This window comes from Delphinus delphis, chromosome 3 (assembly GCF_949987515.2).
Source record: "Delphinus delphis chromosome 3, mDelDel1.2, whole genome shotgun sequence".
In the NCBI taxonomy this organism is placed as follows: domain Eukaryota; kingdom Metazoa; phylum Chordata; class Mammalia; order Artiodactyla; family Delphinidae; genus Delphinus; species Delphinus delphis.
Window position 1 is genome coordinate 27,541,007 of NC_082685.1, and position 21,969 is coordinate 27,562,975.

Below are 21,969 nucleotides of genomic sequence, written 5' to 3' on the forward strand. Positions count from 1 at the left end.
TAACTGCTACATACTCTTAGGGACGAGGGGTAGGTTGGCAAGGCTCATAGTCCTTCTTGTTAGACTCTCTACCAGCCTGTGGTTGGATTGAGGCTGCTTAGAAAAGGCATCCTAAACTCAACGAGCATTCAGTGAGGAAGGCACTTCATAATCCCCTTTGCTGAAGACTGGGTGTCTGAGTTAGAGTCTTTGCAGAGTGCAGCATCCTGTGTAAACGTGGGACGTACGTTCCCCGCTGCAAATTGAGGCTAACTGAGCAAACCACCCGGACACTTTCACCTTCCCCTGTCCCTGCGCTGCAGTGCACAAAGCTATTTCAGTGACAGCAAGAGGGAAATTTGGCAAGGAATCTTGGCTGGCACTATTAAATCCTGGAATGTCATTCAAGATGTTCTTGTTCTGTTTCTAGTGTAATGTTTAAACCCACAAAATGAGACCGGAATACATAACGTGAAGTTAGAATTAAGATAAATACACTTGTCATACTTAAGCCACGTTTCAATAAGATATGGTACCATTGGCTAAAAGCCACAGATTTTTCAGTATGTATCCACACGATCAACACTCAGTTGACCCCAACAACCGAAAAGAACGGCACAGAGGATAATCCAGTAAAGCAAAATCATTGGGGATCTCATATAATTTTATCTTGTAGGAGCGCTTCCATCTTAATTTGCTTTGCTTCCGCTAATTTTCAAATTAATTTATGTTCCTGGGCGGCACAGTAAAATGCAAATAATCCTATTCCCAGAATTAAGACACCCAGGCAACAGAACAGTCTATTCCAAGGCCTGTTTGTCCATTCCCGAGTGGAGATATGAACACCTACTCTACCTGTTTTATAAAGTCCGTGCACATGCCAACATTAAATGGGCAGAGCCACCCAGAGGTGATCAGGATCATTTGTCAAAGTCAGCCTGCAATGAGGAAGAGATGTCTGGGATAACTCACACAAAATGGATAATCCAACATTTGGATAATTAAGAAGTGTATGCTGCCATACACTTCTGTTGGGGTGGCCTTGGGATAAACCCTCAACTGAGTTAGATGAAATAGTGGTCTGAAAAGGTTGACATTTCTAGAGATAAAACCAAACAAGGCTATAATGATTCTATACCAAAGCACAACACAACATTGCTTGGGCCACCAACCTGAAACTGGGAAGGAAGTCTCTTCTGAAAATTGAACGTTTAAATTGTTATGGGGGAAGTGGATTCAGTAAACACATTCCTGCTAAACAGAAACGATCATCTCTGTGTTAAACTTCAAAAAGTATACATATACCAAGACTCTATATTCACCTACTCATGCGAAAATTGCTTCTTTGTAAAGTATTATGTGACATCTACCGTGATATCCTACAGAAATGCTGTACTTGAAGTTATCTGGTTTTACAGAGCGATATTAATTTAGCAAAGGTTACTTTTATAAAATTGAAAGGTGAAGGACTGATACATCACCTTAAGTTGCAGGCGTTTATGTAGCTGCTTTCTCTGTAGTTAAAAAAAATGTGTACTCGCTATACTTGGAATTAATACCAGCTCATCTACAGAGCACCTTCTTAAAGACTACGTACTGATGTAAGGTTTTGTAAATTTCTAAACTGTTTTAAATGGGATATTATCTTTTGCAATAAACTTACATATTTTTCCTAGGTTTTAAGACTCCATCACTAGCTTGGGTTGGTTTGGGTTATAAAAGTTAAACCTAAGAAGGATGTCCAATGGTCCTAATGGCAGGGAGAGTTTTCATTATAATCACTTCTATATGTTTCCCAGGGAAACAAATAAAAAAAGAGCAGCTTCAGAACTTAGCATGGCAATGATCTCCTCAAGGCCCACACGTCCTGGGAGCCAGAGAGGCACTGTGAATCAATGATGCAATTCCCAGCTTCATTCAGACGGATACATATTCATGCTTTTTATCATTATTATGCTCATATACCTGAAATGTAACTTACTCAATATTGTTCTTTAATTATTTTTCCCATAATTCTCTTCCTAGAAAGAGGAATAATTTCTTTAATTATTTTCCCCATAATCCTCTTCCTTTATATCTATCACCACCATGAGAGAAACCAGTATGATGTTCCAAAAATAAAAGATGAAACCAAAATAATTTTTTAAAATTCTTGCTGGAGCCTGTTGAGTGTTAACGGTGCTGAGCCTGAGACCAGCTCTCTTTGTTAAAATGGCAGATCAGCAAATATTCAACACGTGCTAAAGCCCCTTTAACACCAAATGCATCTTCTACTTGACTAATCAGGATGCTTGAGAGAGAACTGAAAAGAAAACAACATTACCATCACGTGATTTAATTTTTTCCTTGCGCTGTCCATTAGCCATCTAAAACCAGTTTGTTTACCAGTTTAGGTGGGAAAAACCAGAATCAGAAGGCTTGGGTTTAATATTATTCTACCACCCTCTTTTTTGCAGGATGACCTTGGGAAAGTTAGCCTCTGTGAGCTGCTGATTCCTTTTCTTATAACGCTGAACATCACCCTTCCCTGACAAGGGTGCCTGACAATTAAGTGGGAGAGAACCTTGAGCATTACGGAGGGCACACAACAGGTGCTCAATAAATGTGTATTTATTCATTTGTTTATTGAAGTAAATTGGGGGAGAAGAGGGACGATGCCTTTATGGGACTGCAGTGGGTTTTCAGAAACAGGCCTGAGGTTTTCTCAGGGCAAAGAGTGGTGTTAATAAGGAATGAACTCTTCCTGGCCTTATTAAGACTAGAAACCATGACAATGATCCATAAGTAACAAAGGCCTCAGTGAGCAAGAATACGCAGGCATGTCTAGCACAGAACAGCACTCTGGGGAATGAAGGATTCTTGCCGCGTGGAATCAAATACCCTAGAGGTAAAAGACACTGCAAGGGCTGGGCCCCTGCCATTTGAAGCGTGAGCAACTAAGAGAGGCTAGATAGATGATGCATCCAAGGGCTCGTGGAAATCATGTGGGAAGCCAGTGCTGGCAGCAATGTGGTGGGTGGGTGCAACGTGTGAAGGTCTACCAGACACCAGCACCCAGGGTAGTTCCAGGAACCACTGGCACTAGACTTGAGACGCATTCTGACCTCCAGGTACAGTTTCTTTCTTAGCCCATCAGAGGCCTCAATATAGCCTTCACTTGAAAAGGCTCTCATTTTAAGCAGCTCAAGGCAAATTGCTGGATGCTAAAAGCGTATTTCTCTTTTTAAGTTCCAAGAAACATAGATGCTTTGTGATCATTATGCCCATCAAGCATAGCTTGCAATAAAAAGAACTAAAAGACAAATCCACACGCAACACTCCTTGCATTTGGTGAAAACCATGTTTGACCGGCTTAAGGCTCATAACCCCTTTGGGGTACTTTCATCCCAACTTCATCCCCATTTTCTTTCCACCAGTTTACAGCCTGAATTCCTACTGCTCATGTCTATCACCCCTAGTCCTGAGGTTTCCCAAATATATGATTTCTTCCTGCATCCTCCAGGATCCTCAGCCCGGGAAGAACCACCTAGAGTCTGGTTTTCTCACTGCCAGGCTAAGCCGGCTTCCCAGGTAAGTGTGCCTCTCCACTACCGGCCTCCCGTTGCAAACCCCCTTCTTCTCTCAGCTGGCCTCCACAGAAGCATCCCACCTGGTCTCCCCATGTGCAAGCCCTTCCCTTTCACCACGTAGCAGCAAAACCAGTCATTGCTGAATTTAGACCTGACCCATGTCACACTCTGGCTGTCACAATCTGGCGTCCTGATAAACTTAGGAAGTCACACTAGGTCTGTCACTATGGCTCAGGAGGTCCCACCTGGCTCTCCTGTGGAAGTTCCTATCACAGGCCCTTTCACTGTCTGCTCTACAGTCACAGTGAGTCACCTTGGGTTCCTCAGAACCACCATGCGAACACTCCCTTAAGGGTCTGTACACACTTTTCCTTCTGCCTGGAACAGTCCCCACCACACCACCCGCCCTGCCCAGTTTCCAGCTCTGCTGGGGTTTCCCAAGTAAGGCTTTCCAAGACTACAACCACCGCTGCCCCAGATCATCCCAAATACCCCTCTTATACACTCACCTGGCACCAGGACCCCTCCACCAAAGTCCTCGGCACAGCTGGCCTTGTACATATATTTATGTAATTCTTTGATGAATGTATTTCTCTCTCATTAGCCTATTATCTTCCTAAGGTAAGAATTCTGCTTATTTTTGCTCACCTTTGAATCTCCAGCACTTAGCACAATGAGATTCAAATATTTTTTGCACGGATAAATTAAAGAATGAATTGGATTCAGTGGAGAGACAGGAAGAAATGACTCCCCGTTTTTTCCCTTATCTATGTACAGGCTCTATCTGTGCTGCCAGGAGCATCTAGCCTTCCACAGATTGGGGCCTTCAGCAGCTAATGTGGCCAGTTCTTCTAATTCCACTGTGGTCCACATGGCATTCAGGACTCAGGAACATCAAGCCACTACCACCTTCCCCCACCATTCATCTTGAATATTGACAGCCCAGCTTAACCTTGTTTCGGAACAAATTGTTTAACCTTGTTCCGGAACTTAATTAAATCCCCATGCATTTTGCACATTTTACCAAGATACTGCCTTACCGTATGAAAGAGAAAATTAGTTTTGAAATTAAAGCAGATTGTTAACTATTTTTGCTGTAATGTTTCCATTAAAATGCCAGAACTTATTACATGTGACCTAGTCCATTTCAGACAAAACGCAATTTAAAGGAGACAGGGTCTGTCTCACTAAAGAAGCATTTGGGGCAGAGCATTTTGTCTTGGCTTAAACCACAATTAAAATGAAAAGACAACAAGCATCACACCAAAGGATTATTTACTTCAAAGCAAATAAAAGCTTTATTTATTTACCTTTTTAAAAAAATTTTGGGGGCTTCCTTGGTGGCGCAGTGGTTGAGAGTCCGCCTGCTGATGCAGGGGACACAGGTTCGTGCCCGAGTCCGGGAAGATCCCACATGCCGTGGAGCGGCTGGGCCCGTGAGCCATGGCCGCTGAGCCTGGGCGTCCGGAGCCTGTGCTCCGCAACAGGAGCGGCCACAGCGGTGAGAGGCCCACGTACCGGAAAAAAAAAAAAAAAAAAAAAAAATTTTTTGGCTGCGTTGGGTCTTTGCTGCTATGCACGGGCTTTCTCTAGCTACAGCAAGCGGGCTTCTTATTGCGGTGGCTTCTCTTGTTGCAGAGCATGGGCTCTAGGCACACGGGCTCAGTAGTTGTGGCTCACGGGCTCTAGAGCGCAGGCTCAGTAGTTGTGGCACACAGACTTACTTGTTCCGCAGCATGTGGGATCTTCCCAGACCAGGGCTCAAACCCGTGTCCGCTGCATTGGCAGGCAGATTCCTAACCACTGTGCCATCAGGGAAGCCCCAAATAAAAGCTTTATTATCATGAACGGCTTTCACGAATTCTCAGAATCCATAACTAACTATGGTATATTAAATTTCACTCTAATGAAACCCATAATTTTTTCTCCTGGCAAAACCTCAATATATATTTCTTAAATCTTCAGCCACACACGGTGACCTCTCATCCGTGCTTGGGATTGGTTCCCCAGGTAGCACACTCAATGTTGTGATACCCTGGTTATGCTGATAGAAAAGCCTTCTTCCTCCTGAGCCAAACGGGCTGAGTCATTTTAACTGATGAAATCAAGAGTGGTTCACATAGCTCTTGCCCCGAGCACACCAAGCCCCACTGAACCTAATCCCACGTGCAGAGCTCCCATATGCATGATGGACAAGAGAAGTCATGTGTTTTTGTCATTGCTTTTCGTTTGCTTGTGTGTTTCAAGGTAAAAACAATATGCTTTCTGCAATTAGGGATCAAAGAGAGCAAAATAAAAGCCATGCAGAGCTTCAGCATTTGCAAACTCAGACCCCGGACCTGATCTTAATTCCTGGAACTGATCCCTCACTCCTCTCCACTACTACACGACAACCAGCTCCAAGGAAACTTCTCACGTGAACCTCAGCCCATAACCACTTTTTTCCCCAATAAACAGTTATAGATTCCCTTCTCTGTCCCAGCTTACTACAGTCTAGTGAGGGATGGGGGACAGGGATTCTGACAATGAGCACATGTCCTTTGCTGATTCACCCATCTGGATATCATACCCCTCCTCCTTTTGACCCTCTTAATGCTGTCCTTGTTATTCTCTTATGATGATTATCTGTCTTGAATTATAGCTGTTTCTAGTTTTCTCCCTGTTTCCCAACTCTATGTAACATGTCATGAGAGTAGGAACTTCTTTCCTCCCCTTGTAAAGTCTTAAGTCCAGGAAGTCTTTGTTTAATTAAAGACTTCAACGTTATGAGCCCTTGTCTGTTCCGTGTGGACCGCTGCACTGGCCTTCAAAGTCTACTTTCCTTACAGTTTTCCAGCTCCCTTGGATCTAGCTTCCTCGCAGCTACCTGGGGGTCGCTCTAAGATGTATATCTGGCCGTGCCACTCCAAGTTTTTCTAACTGTGCCCACCACCATCCAGGGCATAAAATTCCTCCCATAGCAACGAGGTTCCTTGCAATCCAACTCCAACCTAGTACGTGCAGCCTAACTTCCTACCACTCCACTTTCCCCTGTACCATCTCCTTGCCACCTCCTAAAACGTCAGAGGACATTACATATCAGTGGCTTAGCACACGCTGTTCCCCCTACCTGGGACACTGTTCCATTACCTATTTACCATGGGAAATAATTTTTGTTTGGGGGAATAAATGAATAGTAGCCATATTACTACTAATCATGATAATAAAGGCTCCGATTTCTTGAAGTTACATTGGGCTATTATCAAATGTTTTGCTTCCATTATCTTATATTTTCCTCAAAAAATTACCATAATTTTTTGGTAGCTAATGATGACCCCTATTTCCCCGAAGAATAATCGAGGCTTGGAGGGAGATAAGTTTTTTGTCCAAGTCCACAAGTATGAGATGGTGAAGGCTGCAGCTCTTGCAAGGTCTGCCAAACATGAGAGCTTGGGCTCTTCACTCCTATGCCAGACATCAAGTTGCAATTTAAATGTCAACTCTTCTCTGCAACTTTTTCTGATCATTCCCCGCTCCTGCCATGGGATTAGTCACTCCATCGTCCTCCAAGTACTCATGGTGCTTTGACCAGACTGCTGCTTATATTATCCTGGCATTTCTTTTGTCAACCCCTCACACTCACCTCCACCAGGAAGCAAAGTCCTGGGGGATAGGAAATGTCATCTGTATCCCTGGGAGCCTCGAAGTGTTGATCACGTTTCCTGAGATGCTGTAAGTGCTTCACATGCTTGTTGAACGAATTGGGAGGAAATATGGAGACGGACACATTAAGAGGAAAAACAATCCAGGGTGGAAAGACGCACCAGAACAAGACCAGGACTCCGACTTCAGCCCCCGATTTCCTGCACAGTTTTGAAGAAGTACCTTCACCTCCACCCCCCCACCTCTGTCTTCAGAATGAAACCATCTGGCTTCACAGGCTAGTTAGAAGAAAAGTGGAATTATATACATGAAAATGCTTCAGTAAGTTTGACTATCTCGTTAATTCCTATTTTTAAAGAAATAGTGTTTGAGGGTTTTTTTTTTTTCCTGATTTTAAAAGGAAAGCCGAATCATTTTAGAAAGAGAAAAACTACAGAAATGTACAAATCATGTGTCCTTTAAGCAGCCGATACCAACATTATTTTAGCTTCTGAATAAGGTCCCTGGGTCTGACCTCTAAGAGATCCAGAGCCTCTGGTGAGAGGCCACATTTCTTCCCCTCTTTGACCTTCAGGGCCCCATGATGGCTTTCTTATTGTTGTTGTTATATTTCTATAATCCTTCTCCATATTTAAGTCCTAGAATATCCTCACGTTATTAAAAAATTATCATAAATATTTAATGGCGACATAAATGCATCACTTATGAATGTAGCATGAATCTAGAAAAGTGGGTTCTGATTTTGAAGGATCATTTGACAGAATTGATTCCCTTGAGTCACGGAGAAGGCCAGTGCCCTGGCACGGACGACAGGGACGGAGACCTGCAGGGAAGCCTGTTTCATTCGCCGTTGTTCTAACAGGGTTTTTTCTCTGTGGGCAGCTCCATTCCCTCCGCATTCCCAGGGAAGGAGCCTCTGGATGGGATTTCTCCTTCCTGTCTGGGGTTCAAGCCTTTGTGGCAGACATCTGGTGGTTGGTTTCATCTCGGGGGGCGGGGGGGGCGCTTTATTTACAGCCCAGCTGTAGCAACAGCTTAATAATAATGCACGAACCCAGGTGCTATCCCAAGTCACACCATAAAATAACTTGTAATCTGACTCATAACACGTGTGTCAAAGTAGGGAGAAGACTGTAGCACTGAAGGGGGAAAACAATGGCTCTTATTTACCGAGGGTCTGCTATGTGTTAAACTCCGTGCTGCGAGCCTTACACATGGGTTTTTACCTAGTCCTCACCATGGAACTGACAAGTAATAACCATTACTAGCCCCATTTTACAGACATGGAAACTGAGGAGCAGAACTATGAAGTAAAGAGACTTCCTAGCTATGGAATAAGGTCACCTCACCCCTTGAGAAAAAGAGGACCAGTTCCCAGCCAGTAAAATCCTTTCAAACTCCAACCCCCATAGCCCTTAGAAAGAAATGCTGGGAGTGAGGGTGCTCATCAATGCCTAAATGGGAGACAGGCGCCAAGAGGGAGGAGGTATGGGAACATATGTATACGTAGAGCTGATTCACTTTGTTATAAAGCAGAAACTAACACACCATTGTAAAGCAATTATACTCCAATAAAGATGTTAAAACTAAATAAATAAAGTTTCCGAAGTTCACCAAGGACAAGAAAAGACTGGCATCTCTTCTAGCACCAGGAAACAGGACAGAAGATACAATGGAGTCTAACCTTTAAGACACACTAAAGTTACTTGTTCAAAGTCAGATCTGTCCAGCTCCACTAAGAGAAGCCAAAAGGCACTGAGATATTTGGAGGCAATTTCATTAGGATATGACGCACTGGTCATGCATCTCCTAGTACTAACTGTATGATACCCAAACTCCGTCTCTGCCTCTCCCTCTCTGGGTACTAACAACAGCAGCCCCTGGGTGGCCAGTGGAGGCTCCAGCTTCTCTAGAGTCTGAGCTCACCTCCTCTGAAGTACCACAAGGCACATGTTACTGAGCCACGTGTGAAACTGTCACAGCAGCAGCATGTTTATTATCTAGGAGCGCTCTCTTTCCTTGTAGCAGAGGTCTGCTCGATTAGGTGGACTAGGGAGAACGCAGTGGCTATTTTAAAAAATTTAGGAACTTCATAATTCCCATCTCTGTGACTCATCATGGAACAAAAGGAAGGTCTGGAGATGAAGCTGGCATTTTTATGCTCCAGCTCTCAAACTTTGATTTGTCTAAAAGAATGCTACCACACAGGGCTAGTAAAGTATTTGGGAATTTTATATTTAAAAAAAAAGATCCTTAAGGGAAAGCCTAGCATGAAATAAATCTTTTCTCATCTTATTTTTAAAATCAGAATCTTTTAAAGCTAAACAGTTATTTGTGCTTTCAATTAGTTCTGTTCTTTCCACTCACTCCTGTAGCTTGGATAAGCGCCTGCTACATGCCATGCCCTGGGCCGATGGACAGCTTCCCCACTCACTGGCTATAAGCACCATCCACATGATGATATCAAGCAGCAACGAAGCTACCCCAAGCTCATTATGCCATCTTTCGGTTACCAGCTGGAATTTCAGGTCTCTTGTATAATGTTTATTTTCTCTCTTAACCTGATCCCCCTCTAATACACAACATACACACATATTTACTCTTCTCTCTCTCTCTCTCTCAGGAATTTTCTCTAATTAATTTCATCTCAGGAAAACAATTTCCCAGATATGTATAGTGAAATGCTTAAGATGTCAGCTTCAAACTCTGTAGATTTGGGTATGGACTCTAGCTTTCTCCTTCCCAGGTGTGTGATGCTGGACAAGGAGCTTAAGCCCTTCTGACTACTGTTTCCTCTTTGAGAGGGGATCATAGTATTTGTCAACCTCACAGATTAAATGTGATCATATCCCCAAAGTACCATCTCCGCCACACAACGAACACTCTGGAAATGTTAACTGACATTATTATTGACATATGCATCCTCTGAAGGGTATGAATACATTCTCCCCCCATTTCCTTTCCATTTGGTCTGGGTATTCAATAACAATTCTTTTCCTCCCTTATTCTCCTAGCTTAATCATATCACAAGGGTAATAACAGTAACACTTGTATAAGGGTAATGCAAGTACCACTTAACATGTTAAGGAAAAGAATGATGGGTTGTATGTAAATAAAATAGACAGCAGAAATCTTTCATTCCTTCAGCAGGTATTCACTGAGATCATCCTGCATGCCAGGGAACCACTATGTCCTTAGAAACGCAGGAGTGATGAAGACAGGCATTGTTCTGCAGTTGCTAGGAAGGATGTTCTCATGACAGTATGATGAGTACACAAGGTTGAAGAGAGTAGAGGTCTGATCCCAACTTGGTGGAGTGGAATGTGCGTCAAGACATGAAGGAGGAAGCGGAGTTTGCAAGGTGGAAGGTCTTGGAAGGAAAGTTAGGAGGGGTATGTTCTAGACAGAGGGAATGGTGTGCAGGGGGACGCAGAGGGGAAAAAGAGCATTCTGGGACCAAGAGAGCCGTTCCCTTGATTTGGCACAAGTGTGGGAGGTAAGGGGCACTGGGAGAAGATGCAGGCCTAGACTGGGTGCCCTGAAAGCCACGGTGAGCAGCTGGGCCTTCATCCTTGGCCACTGTGGGGTCACTGATGCTTTATCTCCAAGAAACTGCTACTTTAAAAGACCGTGTTGGCCACAGTGTGAAGAATTAGAAAGGGACGAGAGCGGAGGCAGTGTGTCTTATCAGAAGACGTAGCAGGGCACCAGTGAGAGATGGTCATGGCCAGACACAGACTAGTGGCATCGATGGTAATGAGAAACGCTTGGATAGAGGCCTTTAGACCTAGAACAAACAGAACCCGGAGATGAGCTGGATGTGGAAGGAGGAGACTACCTCTCCTTCCGGAACCCTTTAGAATCTCCACGTCTCCATTCTAGCTGTGTCACCTTCTGTAAAACCTGCTATTTCATAAGCACCAGCATTCAAGGAGACGGAGAGTTCTTCAGATTTTATGGGTTGTTATGGTTCAATTACCAGAATTGAGGAGCTTGATCCTAAAGATATCACTGTCATCATAAAACCACCAAAATTCTACGCCAGCTTAAGGTTTCTGAAAGTTACTACACAGGTCATCCCATTAGATTCCAAAGTCTAGGCAGGGCAATAGCTGGGTTTAAGGTGCTCATTATTATCTTTAAAATACCTGATGCCTAAATAGTAACTTAAGGTATTAATAGTGCAGGAGTGCATAATATGCTATTTAAAAACAGGGACTCTAGCAGTGGCACTGCTTGGGCTCAAATTCCAGCTCTTCCACGAACAAGCTGTGTGATTATAGGCAAGTTACATAACCTTCCTGTGCTTGTTATCTCACACGTAAAACATGAGTACCTGATGCAGGTTAAGTGATGTCAAACACACATCGTACTTAGCCTTCTGCCTGAAAGCAGGATATCTGCTCAATAAGTGATGGCTTTAGTATAAACACTGCTTTCTGAACAAGGTGCTGAGTCACGCAGTGAAGGTCAGGCATCCACCGACCACTTCTGGCTGGGAACACCCCACCTTCTCGTGTCCTAGACTGTCCTCACGCGTGCTCTCCGTGGGATGGGGCTGGATGTGGGTGGAGTTGGCACTGTGTCGCGGTGGCCCCTGCAGAGGCCTCCTGAGTCTTTGGGCTCACAGTGACAGAGAGTGGTCATGCAGGTGGGCTATCTGTCATTTGGGAAGTGAAGTCAGAGCTTTGAAACCCTGGCTCTCTGATGACTCAGGCATTTTCTGGAGTCTTCAGTGCTATTATGAGGTGAAGCAATGGAGGGTGGGGTGATTCCCACGTGTTTTCTTCCTTTTCGAATAAATGGCTCTGAAATTCTGGAGCTGGCCTCGTGCCAACTGCATTTACTTTTATTTAATCACTCAATAGACTCCTCTGCGAAAACTGGGGTAATTAGGCCCAAAATGTATCACCCAGAGGCTTATTCGAACTACCTAAAATAAAAGCTAGAACCCAATTTTAGCAAAATTACCAGTTTGTTTCCCTTCCAAGAACTTCTGGCAGTGCTTAGGTTCCCTGATTCTGCCTATGGGACTGTCCATCCCCAGCACCAGGGAGGCCAGAGGCAGGGGATGGCCTTCTCTAGAGCAGACAGCAGCAGGACTCATTGGCCAGGGAGGGGTTCCCTGACAAACCCCCTCACCTGTGCAAACAAGCTTGGACGTTTCCCCCCACACTCTGAGACCTGTGGGACAGCACAAAGTACACATGATCTGATATCAGACGTCCCTGGGTTCACAGCCCATCTTACTACTAGCCGTGTGACTTCGGCCAGGATGCTTCCATCCTTTGAAGCTCAGTCAGTCTATTCTCCTGAACAACGGGAGAGGATGACACTTACCTGTGAGGACTCAGATGAGCTCCATCACACAACAGGGATTTTCAGTCAAACTTACTTTTTTATTTTTTAACAATCTCTGAAGAGTACAAGCAGTGCAATAATAAACCACTGTGTTGCAGTTTAATTGGTAGCATATCTCTTTGTAATGTGAACATAAAATCATGGTGCATCTTACACTTGATAAAATATGACTGTAGCACATAGAAACCATTCCCTGGTAAAAATGCAAGCTCTCAGATTACTGGCTTTTTCCATTATGTGTCTGCTCGGACACCACTACCTCCTTAAAGGAACCAAGAATATGTGAAAGGGAATATTGGTTTTACAAGAGTGTTTGGATTGGGCAAAAAAAGCACCAATAACTTCAGTCAATACATAATATTTCCAAGAATCTTGCATACATCACTGTTTTCCAATCTCATCCTTATGACAGACATCACTAATCAATTCAGCACTTCTTTCTACCAAGCCAAGATGTAGCTCCGGAATCTTTCTCAACACAGTGCAACAGGAAGCCATTGAGAAGCCACCAGAGTTGGCACATAAAGTGAAATCTATTTTCTGTCCCTGACTCAGGACCTTGGGAGGCAGGGAAAGAGAATGGGCATTGGCCAAATGAGAAAACTTCCATACATGACAAAGATCTCAAAAATGATACAGTTCATTACACAGAAGAAACTAAGGTCTAGAGTGTGGAAACTTTCTCCAGCTCTCCCTTATCCAAAATGTCCTTTACCAAACCATGCTGCCTTTCTCATCATCATAGTCAAAAATCCTTGGTCATTTAAGTAAACAAACATTTATCTGATACGTTAGACTCTGGCTAAGAAAGGAAGAGAGGGCAGCAGTCATGTAAAAAGTTTTTTGCTTTTTGTTTTTGTAAACTTTCCTTCTGCTCATTTGTCACCACCGACACTTCATTGTTCAGGCAGATGATCTACAGAAAAAATCAGGAATGGCTATTTCCAGCAAATGATAATTACAATGTGCTGTGCATAAGAATCAATCCATCCTACCCCTATGGTACCTGTAATTTTAATACCTTTTATCACAACATTTCTACTCCTACAAATAAGAAAAAAAGTCACTATGTAATCCCACATAATGACACGAGAACAACCAGCCCTACACCCAATCGGGCCTTCTTGGGATTTCAGAAGAACTAGACACGTCTGGTGTTTGCCATAAATATTGATTGTTTAATATTCCAGAGTAATGAAACTAACCAATAAAAATCATATCTGGAAAGTTAAAAGTGATGGTTGGAATGGGGATCTCTCCTCCTTGCCAGATTTCAATTTGAAATGAAATTGGGGCCTTCAGCGCTAAGACAGGGACCCCTGACCTCTGAGTAATTACTTTCCAACGTCATTTTCTTTAATTTGGATGAGCTAGTTCTATTCTAAGAATTGCTGGAAAGGCCCATTTTATGAAAATGAAGCCAAATCTTAGGAAAGACCTGTTTATTTCTTCCTTCTAGTTCAGGCACATCCCTGCTCCTAGTGAGGTGTGCTTGCTACATACCTCTAGTACTCCCCACTCAGCACTCTTATCATTGCAATTACAGCAGCAAACCCAAGAGTCATTGAGGCTAATGACACAGCTTGCAGCTTAGAATGTCTGCAAGGCTCCTGGAATCAGCCCAGGGGGCAGGGAAAGTCTGAGCAGGCAATTCCTTACACTTCTCCCACACTCCCTGAGATGTGGGTTCCTGGTATTTAGAAAAAGTGTTCCTTGAAGAAGGAAAAGCAATCTAAACTGAGGGCAAAGCATGTACAAAAATATGAAGGTATGGTACAGCACCACATTTTCAGGGAGTATTTCACTCATTCATTTGCTCAACAAGCATTTATTGAGTATCCACAGTAAGCCAGGCACCCTCTGGGTGATAAGGATAAAAGAATGAGTAAATGTGATCCCTGCCCTCAAAGGGGTCCACAGAATGTAGGGGGCATGAGCACAAAAATCAGAAAATCACCTTGCAAGGGACTAAGTATGGCAAGCCTGATGAGTGATCGTGTTATGGCCAGATCACAGAAGCTACGAATGGCCAAACTAGTGCATTTATGCCTTAATTTGGTAGACAGTGGGGAGCCACTGAACATTCTAGAGTAGGGGAGTTTCCTGGCAAAGATGAATAGGCCAGCTGTGAGCAGTGTGCACTGGAAGGGCAAGCAACAAGGACAGAGCATCAGATAAAAGTCTCAGCGTGAAAGAGGGCCAAACTATGCTCACCTGACTATGTCGATAACACAAAGGGACAGAGAGACACACTGTACCAGAGAGAAAGGAAAATAATAATAATAGACACCAGTTATTTGGTGCTTTCTATGATCCAGGCACTGTTTTAAAGCATCACTGCTCTGAAGGAGAGACAGAGAGTTAAGAGCCTGCTATAGATGGAATGAGCCAAATGGATGGATGACCATCTTTAGGTCTGGCTCCAAAGAGAAGGAATGAAGATTAGGGAGGTCATAAAGTGTTTATCTAAGGTGCATTATGGGAACTGCAGATATGGAAGATTATAACTGAATAAGAAATGGTGATGCTTTTAAGGTGGAAGGACAGTAAGACAAACAACAGAGAATGATTTACATGGCTCTCTGCACCAGTAAGGCAGGAGTACCCAGCACTGCTGGCGCCCTCTAAGGATGTCACCACTCCTTTAAATGTACATAATATACAGTAAGGAACCATGCACTGACGTAAGTAGGCAGAAGCAAATGGCTATAAAGAAGATTGTTGCACTTGGCTTCTAGAGATCAAATCCTTGCCAAGCTACTGTTAGAATAAACACTCAGCATGTTAAGTTCTGTAACCATGAAGCAGGACTATAGTTATTGACATCAACTTCCCCAAACCGGCTCATACTGTACCAGTTTAAAGCAGACATCCCAAACTGGCTTTCTGAGAGCTGAATCCAGCTGTTTGAGGATCATAAAATGTTTATAAATATTTTTTAGTTAGCTGCCAACACTTAAACGTCAGGAAATTTCACATAAAGTACGGGGATTTTTAGCTTCTCTCAAGAAGTTGGGAGTTCTAGCAGCTGTATGGCTAATCCCACATGGTGTCAGTCAATCAAAGCTGAGTACTACTTGTCTTCATTAAACTTTAGAGTCCCTGCCTGGTACATTTCATTCTTTCCTTCACTCACTCAGTCACTCATTCTTTCATTCATTTGTTCAACAAGTATTTATCAAGTACTTACTATATGCCAGGCACTGCTGTAGGGTCCGGAGATACAAATGAACAAAACAAAAATCCTTTCATTCTGGAGCTCATATTCTTACAAGGAGAGCCAGCCAATAAACAAATAAATAAAGGAAAATATATCTATATCTATCTATATATCTATATAATCTATAGATACCTGTATCTGTATCTATCTATATAGCTATATAAATTATATAGCTATATAGATAGATATAGATATATATCTCAGTCATATGGTGATAAGTACTAAGAAACATGAAGGAGTAGGGTGTAGAAATTAAAAGAGGATGGAGGGGTGTGGGGTATTATAGACAGGGCAGTCAGGGCAGGGAAGCCTCTCTGATTAGATGACACCTAAGCCAAGATCTGATTAACAGTAGGGCACAAGCCCTCAGACCTAAGGGAGAGATTAGCCAAGCAGAGATGGAAATCCACCAGTGAGTTTAAGCAAAGGAGTGACATGGTTGGACATGCCTTACTTACAAAAGGCTTCTCTCTGGTGAGAGAACCTTCCACCAGTCATAGATGAGGAAGCTGAGGCTCAGAGAGGCTCAACTCATCTGGTACACTCATCCGGGTAGACAAGTTCTAAGTCTAATTTTATTTCAGCAACTTGAGTTAACTCTCATGTTCTCCCAGCCAACGTAGGAAAAATCTGACCCATGTAGTCCAAAACAAAGCAACAACTGGTGCTGAGCGTTTGATGAGACCTGGTATTCCAGAAAATTCATTCCTTGACCCAGTTTGAAATGCCTGACAAGAGGAAAAGATCTACTCACAATCAGAACGTGATCCCGCCCCATTGTGATGACTGTCCGGTTCACTGTGCGAAGAAGCTGGACCATGATTTCTTGGATGTGGTGGTAGGTGAAGGCCTGTAACACAATCAGAGACATCTGTGTGACAACCGGGACACTGTATCTGCACACCTATCCCAAAGGACATACAACAGTTGTCAAACATGGTGATCACCAAGATCACCGCCACCACTACCGTCAGCATCAACATCAGCACCATCATTGTCATAATCACTGTCGTCCTCGTATCTCCATCGCCATCACCACCTGGCTTTGGGCACCAGGAACTTCACTAACCACCTTAAATATAAGTCGGTGATTAAGAGCTTAAGCTCTGGAATCAGAAACGTATGGTTCAGAATAGTAACTCTGTCAAGAACTATTGTATTATATTGGCTGAGTTACCTAACTTCTATGAACCTTGGTTTCTTTATCTGTGTAACAGGATCTAACCTGGAATAAGGAGGGGATTTGATGCAGGAAACTGGCTATACAGGTGATGAAAAAGCTGAGACACCAAAGAAGGTAACTTAGGGATTAGCAACAGCAGGCGGCCACTGTCATCCCTAGGCTGCAGAGACAAATAAAAGGAGGCAGTGTTTCTGGAGCCCGGGACTGGGGTTATGTGATGGAAACTGTAACATGGGAGAGCTTTGTGCAGTAGACACTGCATTATCCACCTTGGAGGAAATCCACAATGAGCCAGGTTGTAACATTTATAGGGTTCTGTCCACTTTAAATACAAGTCCCTGAACCTTGGGTAGGACTTACCGATGCTTTCTGAGCATTTTTTGGGGTAGGCAAGGGTTTCATGCATGTTTACCTACACCCTCAGATCCTTTTACCGGCGCAGACTTAAGGCACAGACTTAATGCATACCTGGGAGAGTGGTCATAGCTAAGAGGAAGGCCCTTGGGATTATAAATTCAGTAGCTCTGTGTCTGAGTTCCAGCTCTGCCCTTGCCAGCAGTGTGTCCTCACTTATCATCCTAACCTATCTGAGCTTCAACTTCCTTATCTATAAACTGTGGAAGGTTCTCTCACCAGTCTTTCAAGGTTGACGTGAACATAAGAGTGACACATGCCGTGGTGGAAAAATACACTCGCCTAATTCCACTGCAGGAGAATCTGTAGGTCTGAGACAGATCCTGGACATCTGTGATTTCTGAACTTTATGTGGGTTACTCTGATGACTGAGAACCATGACACAACACAGTAAAGCTCTGGAAATGCAGGCTTGTATTTGGGAACATCCTGTGACTCCAGGACCTAACCAGACCCTGACATCAAGAAGGTGATAAATAAATGGTGGCTGAAAAAGCAGACGACCACTCACTCATTCATAAGTACCTTATTAATCTTTGCTGCATTCAACTTAACTGTGGTTTCTTTCTTAATGTAACGAATGAATGGAAAATAGATTCATAGTTGGGGGAGGGAGAATGAGAAAACAAAAGAAGATGTGCTTATTAAAAAATTCCCTCCCCTCCCAATGTGCTTTCCATGACTACTGGCACCCAAAGACGAATAACCCAGAGCTTGCTTTCTCTCTCTGCCCCAGACTCGCTTCTTCTGTATGTTGGCTAATCTCCGATTCCCCAGCCCTGTGGAGCTCACCAGAAGAACCTCTGCCACCAGAGCTTCCATCAGAGCATATATTTTACAGAAACAATTTCTCATGCTCCATTAAATCCATCCAGACCTCAATGTCTTGCTAGGTTTGAGCTCCCCGCACCATCCAGCCTTTCCCCACGTCTGGCATTTCCTCCTGATGCTCAGTGGTGGGCAAGAGAAAATTGCCCTTTACTTCTTGGCTGCAGGTGAACTTCTCTCCCGACTTCCTTCCCGTTTGTTTCCTCGAGTCTTTTTACTGACTTACAATCTCGTATTTCTTGCATTATATGAGCGTGATGCTTATGGTAATAACAACAATAGCTAACTTTCTGTGAGTTCTTACTAAATGCCTGGCACCTCGCTAAACATTTTACTTCCTCTCACAACAAGATTGACGCTGTTATGATCGCCATTGTTCAGATGAGGAAACTGAAGCCAGAGAGGTTAAGTAATTTGTCCAGGGTCACCCAGCCAGAAAGTCAGGGAAAAGAATTCAAGCCCAGAAGTCTGGCTCCAGAGCCTGCTCCTCACCCACACCCCACCCAGGCTGACTGGAACATGAACACAGATCTCTGGTTGTTATTTTGGAGTTTCATTTGCCTCTTTCTATATGTCAAGATACATAGGTACCCTGCCTTCAACTGAGCCAACTTCCAACTGCCTTCAGTGACTTCTGACCTTTCCCTTCTAGAAAATCTTCAGTGCTTTTTCTCATTAATCCCTTACCTTCTCTTCATTCCTTTGCAATTTCATCAACCTAAACCCACTGCAAATGTATATGATAGTTTCCATTTCATGTTATTTTTTTTTTCAGGATTACATCTCTTCTTTTACCAACAGAGATAATAAAACCCTGTTCTCTTGCCCTCCTGCCCGCTGCTTCTTTTTAATAGTCATTTCTTCTTAGTCCAAAGAGTAGCAATTAGACTGCTTGGGAAGTTTGGTATTTAAAAGCCGAAAACTGACAAATTCAATTCATTTCACTCTGAAAGCTCCCGATAAGGGAGGCTGTGTAGCAGAGTGTTCTGGGATCAGACCGATTTGAGTTTGAATCTCAATTCTGCTTATTTGAGCTGGCTGACCTGGAGCAAATTACCTTTCCTCTCTGAGTTTCAGCTTCTTTATTTATAAAATGTGGCAAACAGTAGAAACCTCAAAGTACTGGTTTGAGGAATAAATAAAGTACTGCAGGGAAAGCCCTCGATACTAAGGGCTGTCACGTAGTAAGCCTGCAATAAGTGGTGGCTGCAACTCACGTTCCCCTAGGTCTACAGCAGCATTCCGGCCGGGCTTGCAGATTCCCATCACGTAGCAGAGAGTGCAGCAAAAGGCAATGCATAATCTAAACTCTGGATGATATTGAAATGCCGTCCAAAGAATGTATAGCACGTATGCAAATGGAAAACTTTCAAGATGATAAACCTGTGCGAAGCAGTAAAAATGCAGACACAAATCACCCGCCATTCATTGATCCACTGTCAGGCAAGTGGAGGGAACCTCCCGGAAATTGTCTTCCGGGCTCGACTAAACAGTCAGTGGCTTATAATTGAAATGACAAAGTCAGTCTTCCTATTATGGCCCTGGCAAAGGAATTAATCCATCCAACCTAAACACACTGCAAATGGTAGTGACTTTTTCTTTTTAATAATCATAGGCTGTGAGATCTGGAAGGAACTTGGAGTCCTTTCTTTAAATGAAATCTTATCCATAAACCTACTACACAACATAGTAAAAGGAGAACTCGAAGTGGGTGGGGCAACCCCTGTCTTCCTAGCTCACCCTAGGCCTGAAGCCAGCCCAAGGACTTTGTAGGATGAGGTTCAAAACTACTGCTTTCCTACAGTATTTCCAGAATTGTAATAGAGCATGCCATATATGAGACGATTTTAAGTAATAATACACAGACACAGCATTTCCTAACTTTGAATCAAATTATGTGAAAGGTATCCCCTTCTTTCAGTTTTTTCTTTAACCCTTTCAATAACACCAAGTAGAAAAATCTCTCTTTGGCGCTAATATGTTTTTAATACCCCTTTAGTTCATGCACGACTCCTTTTTTAACAGAGGAAAGTCCTCAGGTTAGAGCAGACGGTACGCAACAGAATCTAGTTAGAACTTAATAAAATTGTTTCATTTTTATTGTGTTTATTTTTAAAGCTATATTTATGGCAAGTGTTTAGGAAAAATATCCAAAACTTGGAAATAAAGCAAAACGAGGATGCATGGTTTTTATTTTATTTATTTATTTATTTTTTGAGCCTACTATTTTATTTTTCTTTGAATTTCTGAATTTTATTTATTTTTTTATACAGCAGGCTCTTATTAGTCATCCATTTTATACACATCAGTGTATACACGTCAATCCTGACCTCCCAATTCATCCCACCACCACCCCCACCTCCTGGTCACTTTCCCCCCTTGGTGTCCATACGTTAGTTCTCTACATCTGTGTCTTAATTTCTGCCCTGCAAACCGGTTCATCTGTACCATTTTTCTAGGTTCCACATATATGCGTTAATATGCAATATTTGTTTTTCTCTTTCTGACTTACTTCACTCTGTATGACAGTCTCTAGATTCATCCACATGTCTACAAATGACCCAGTTTCGTTCCTTTTTATGGCTGAGTAATATTCCATTGTATCTATGTACCACACCTTCTTTATCCATTCCTCTGTCGATGGGCATTAGGTTGCTTCCATGACCTGGCTATTGTAAATAGGGCTGCAATGAACACTGGGGTGCATGTGTCTCTTTGAATTATGATTTTCTCTGGGTATGTGAACAGTAGTGGGATTGTTGGGTCATATGGTAGTTCTAGTTTTAGTTTTTGAAGGAACCTCCATACTGTTCTCCATAGTGGCTGTATCAATTTACATTCCCACCAACAGTGCAAGAGGGTTCCCTTTTCTCCACATCCTCTCCAGCATTTGTTGTTTGTAGACTTTCTGATGATGCCCATTCTAACTGGTGTGAGGTGATACCTCATTGTAGTTTTTTGTTTTTTTTTTTTTTGTGGTACGTGGGCCTCTCACTGTTGTGGCCTCTCCCGTTGTGGAGCACAGGCTCCAGACGTGCAGGCTCAGCGGCCATGGCTCACAGGCCCAGCTGCTCCGTGGCATGTGGGATCCTCCCGGACCGGGGCACGAAGCCGTGTCCCTTGCATCGGCAGGTGGACTCTCAACCACTGCACCACCAGGGAAGCCCTCATTGTAGTTTTGATTTGCATTTCTCTAATAATTAGTGGTGTTGAGCAGCTTTTCATGTGCCTGTTGGCCATCTGTATGTCCTCTTTGGAGAAATGTCTATTTAGGTCTTCTGCCCATTTTTTGATTGGGTTGTTTTTTTAATATTGAGCTGCATGAGCTGTTTATATATTTTGGAGATTAATCCTCATGGTTTTTAAATAGAGCATTTCTGTTAAGCCCATACTGGGGGGAGAGGAGAAATGTGCTCTTACCCTCTCAGGAAACGTATCTTTATTTGATTAATCGTCTACAGTTGATTAGAAACCAGAAATATCATAGCTACATAAAGATGGAGGTTAACTTGTAGAAAAATGACCAAATGTGATTTTTTTTGTTTTGCTTTTTGCTGGTTCTCTAAAGGTTCTACTGATCTGCAGAATTTTGTCTTACATGTAAGGACAATTTTCTATAAGCATCTCTTCTCCCACAAAAAAGACAAGAACTCTAAATACTTTTGAATCAGCTCTTTCATTGTTCAGCTTGTTCTTCCCTAGTTTATCAAATATAACTTTGATACATGCTCACTATCTAACTGTGTAAGATACTTTTAACCGTGTGAGGGCTC

At 43.0% G+C, this 21,969-nt stretch overlaps 1 protein-coding gene across 1 annotated transcript in view; it reads right to left on the reverse strand.

The window, feature by feature from the left end:
• The window catches only part of DOCK2 (dedicator of cytokinesis 2), a 408,525-nt gene that overhangs the window by 212,043 nt on the left and 174,513 nt on the right, over positions 1 to 21,969 (reverse strand). Inside the window, exon 27 of the mRNA XM_060008407.1 lies at positions 16,526 to 16,621. Coding sequence (XP_059864390.1) covers positions 16,526 to 16,621 — 96 coding nt within the window. The remainder of the gene's footprint in view (positions 1 to 16,525; positions 16,622 to 21,969) is intronic.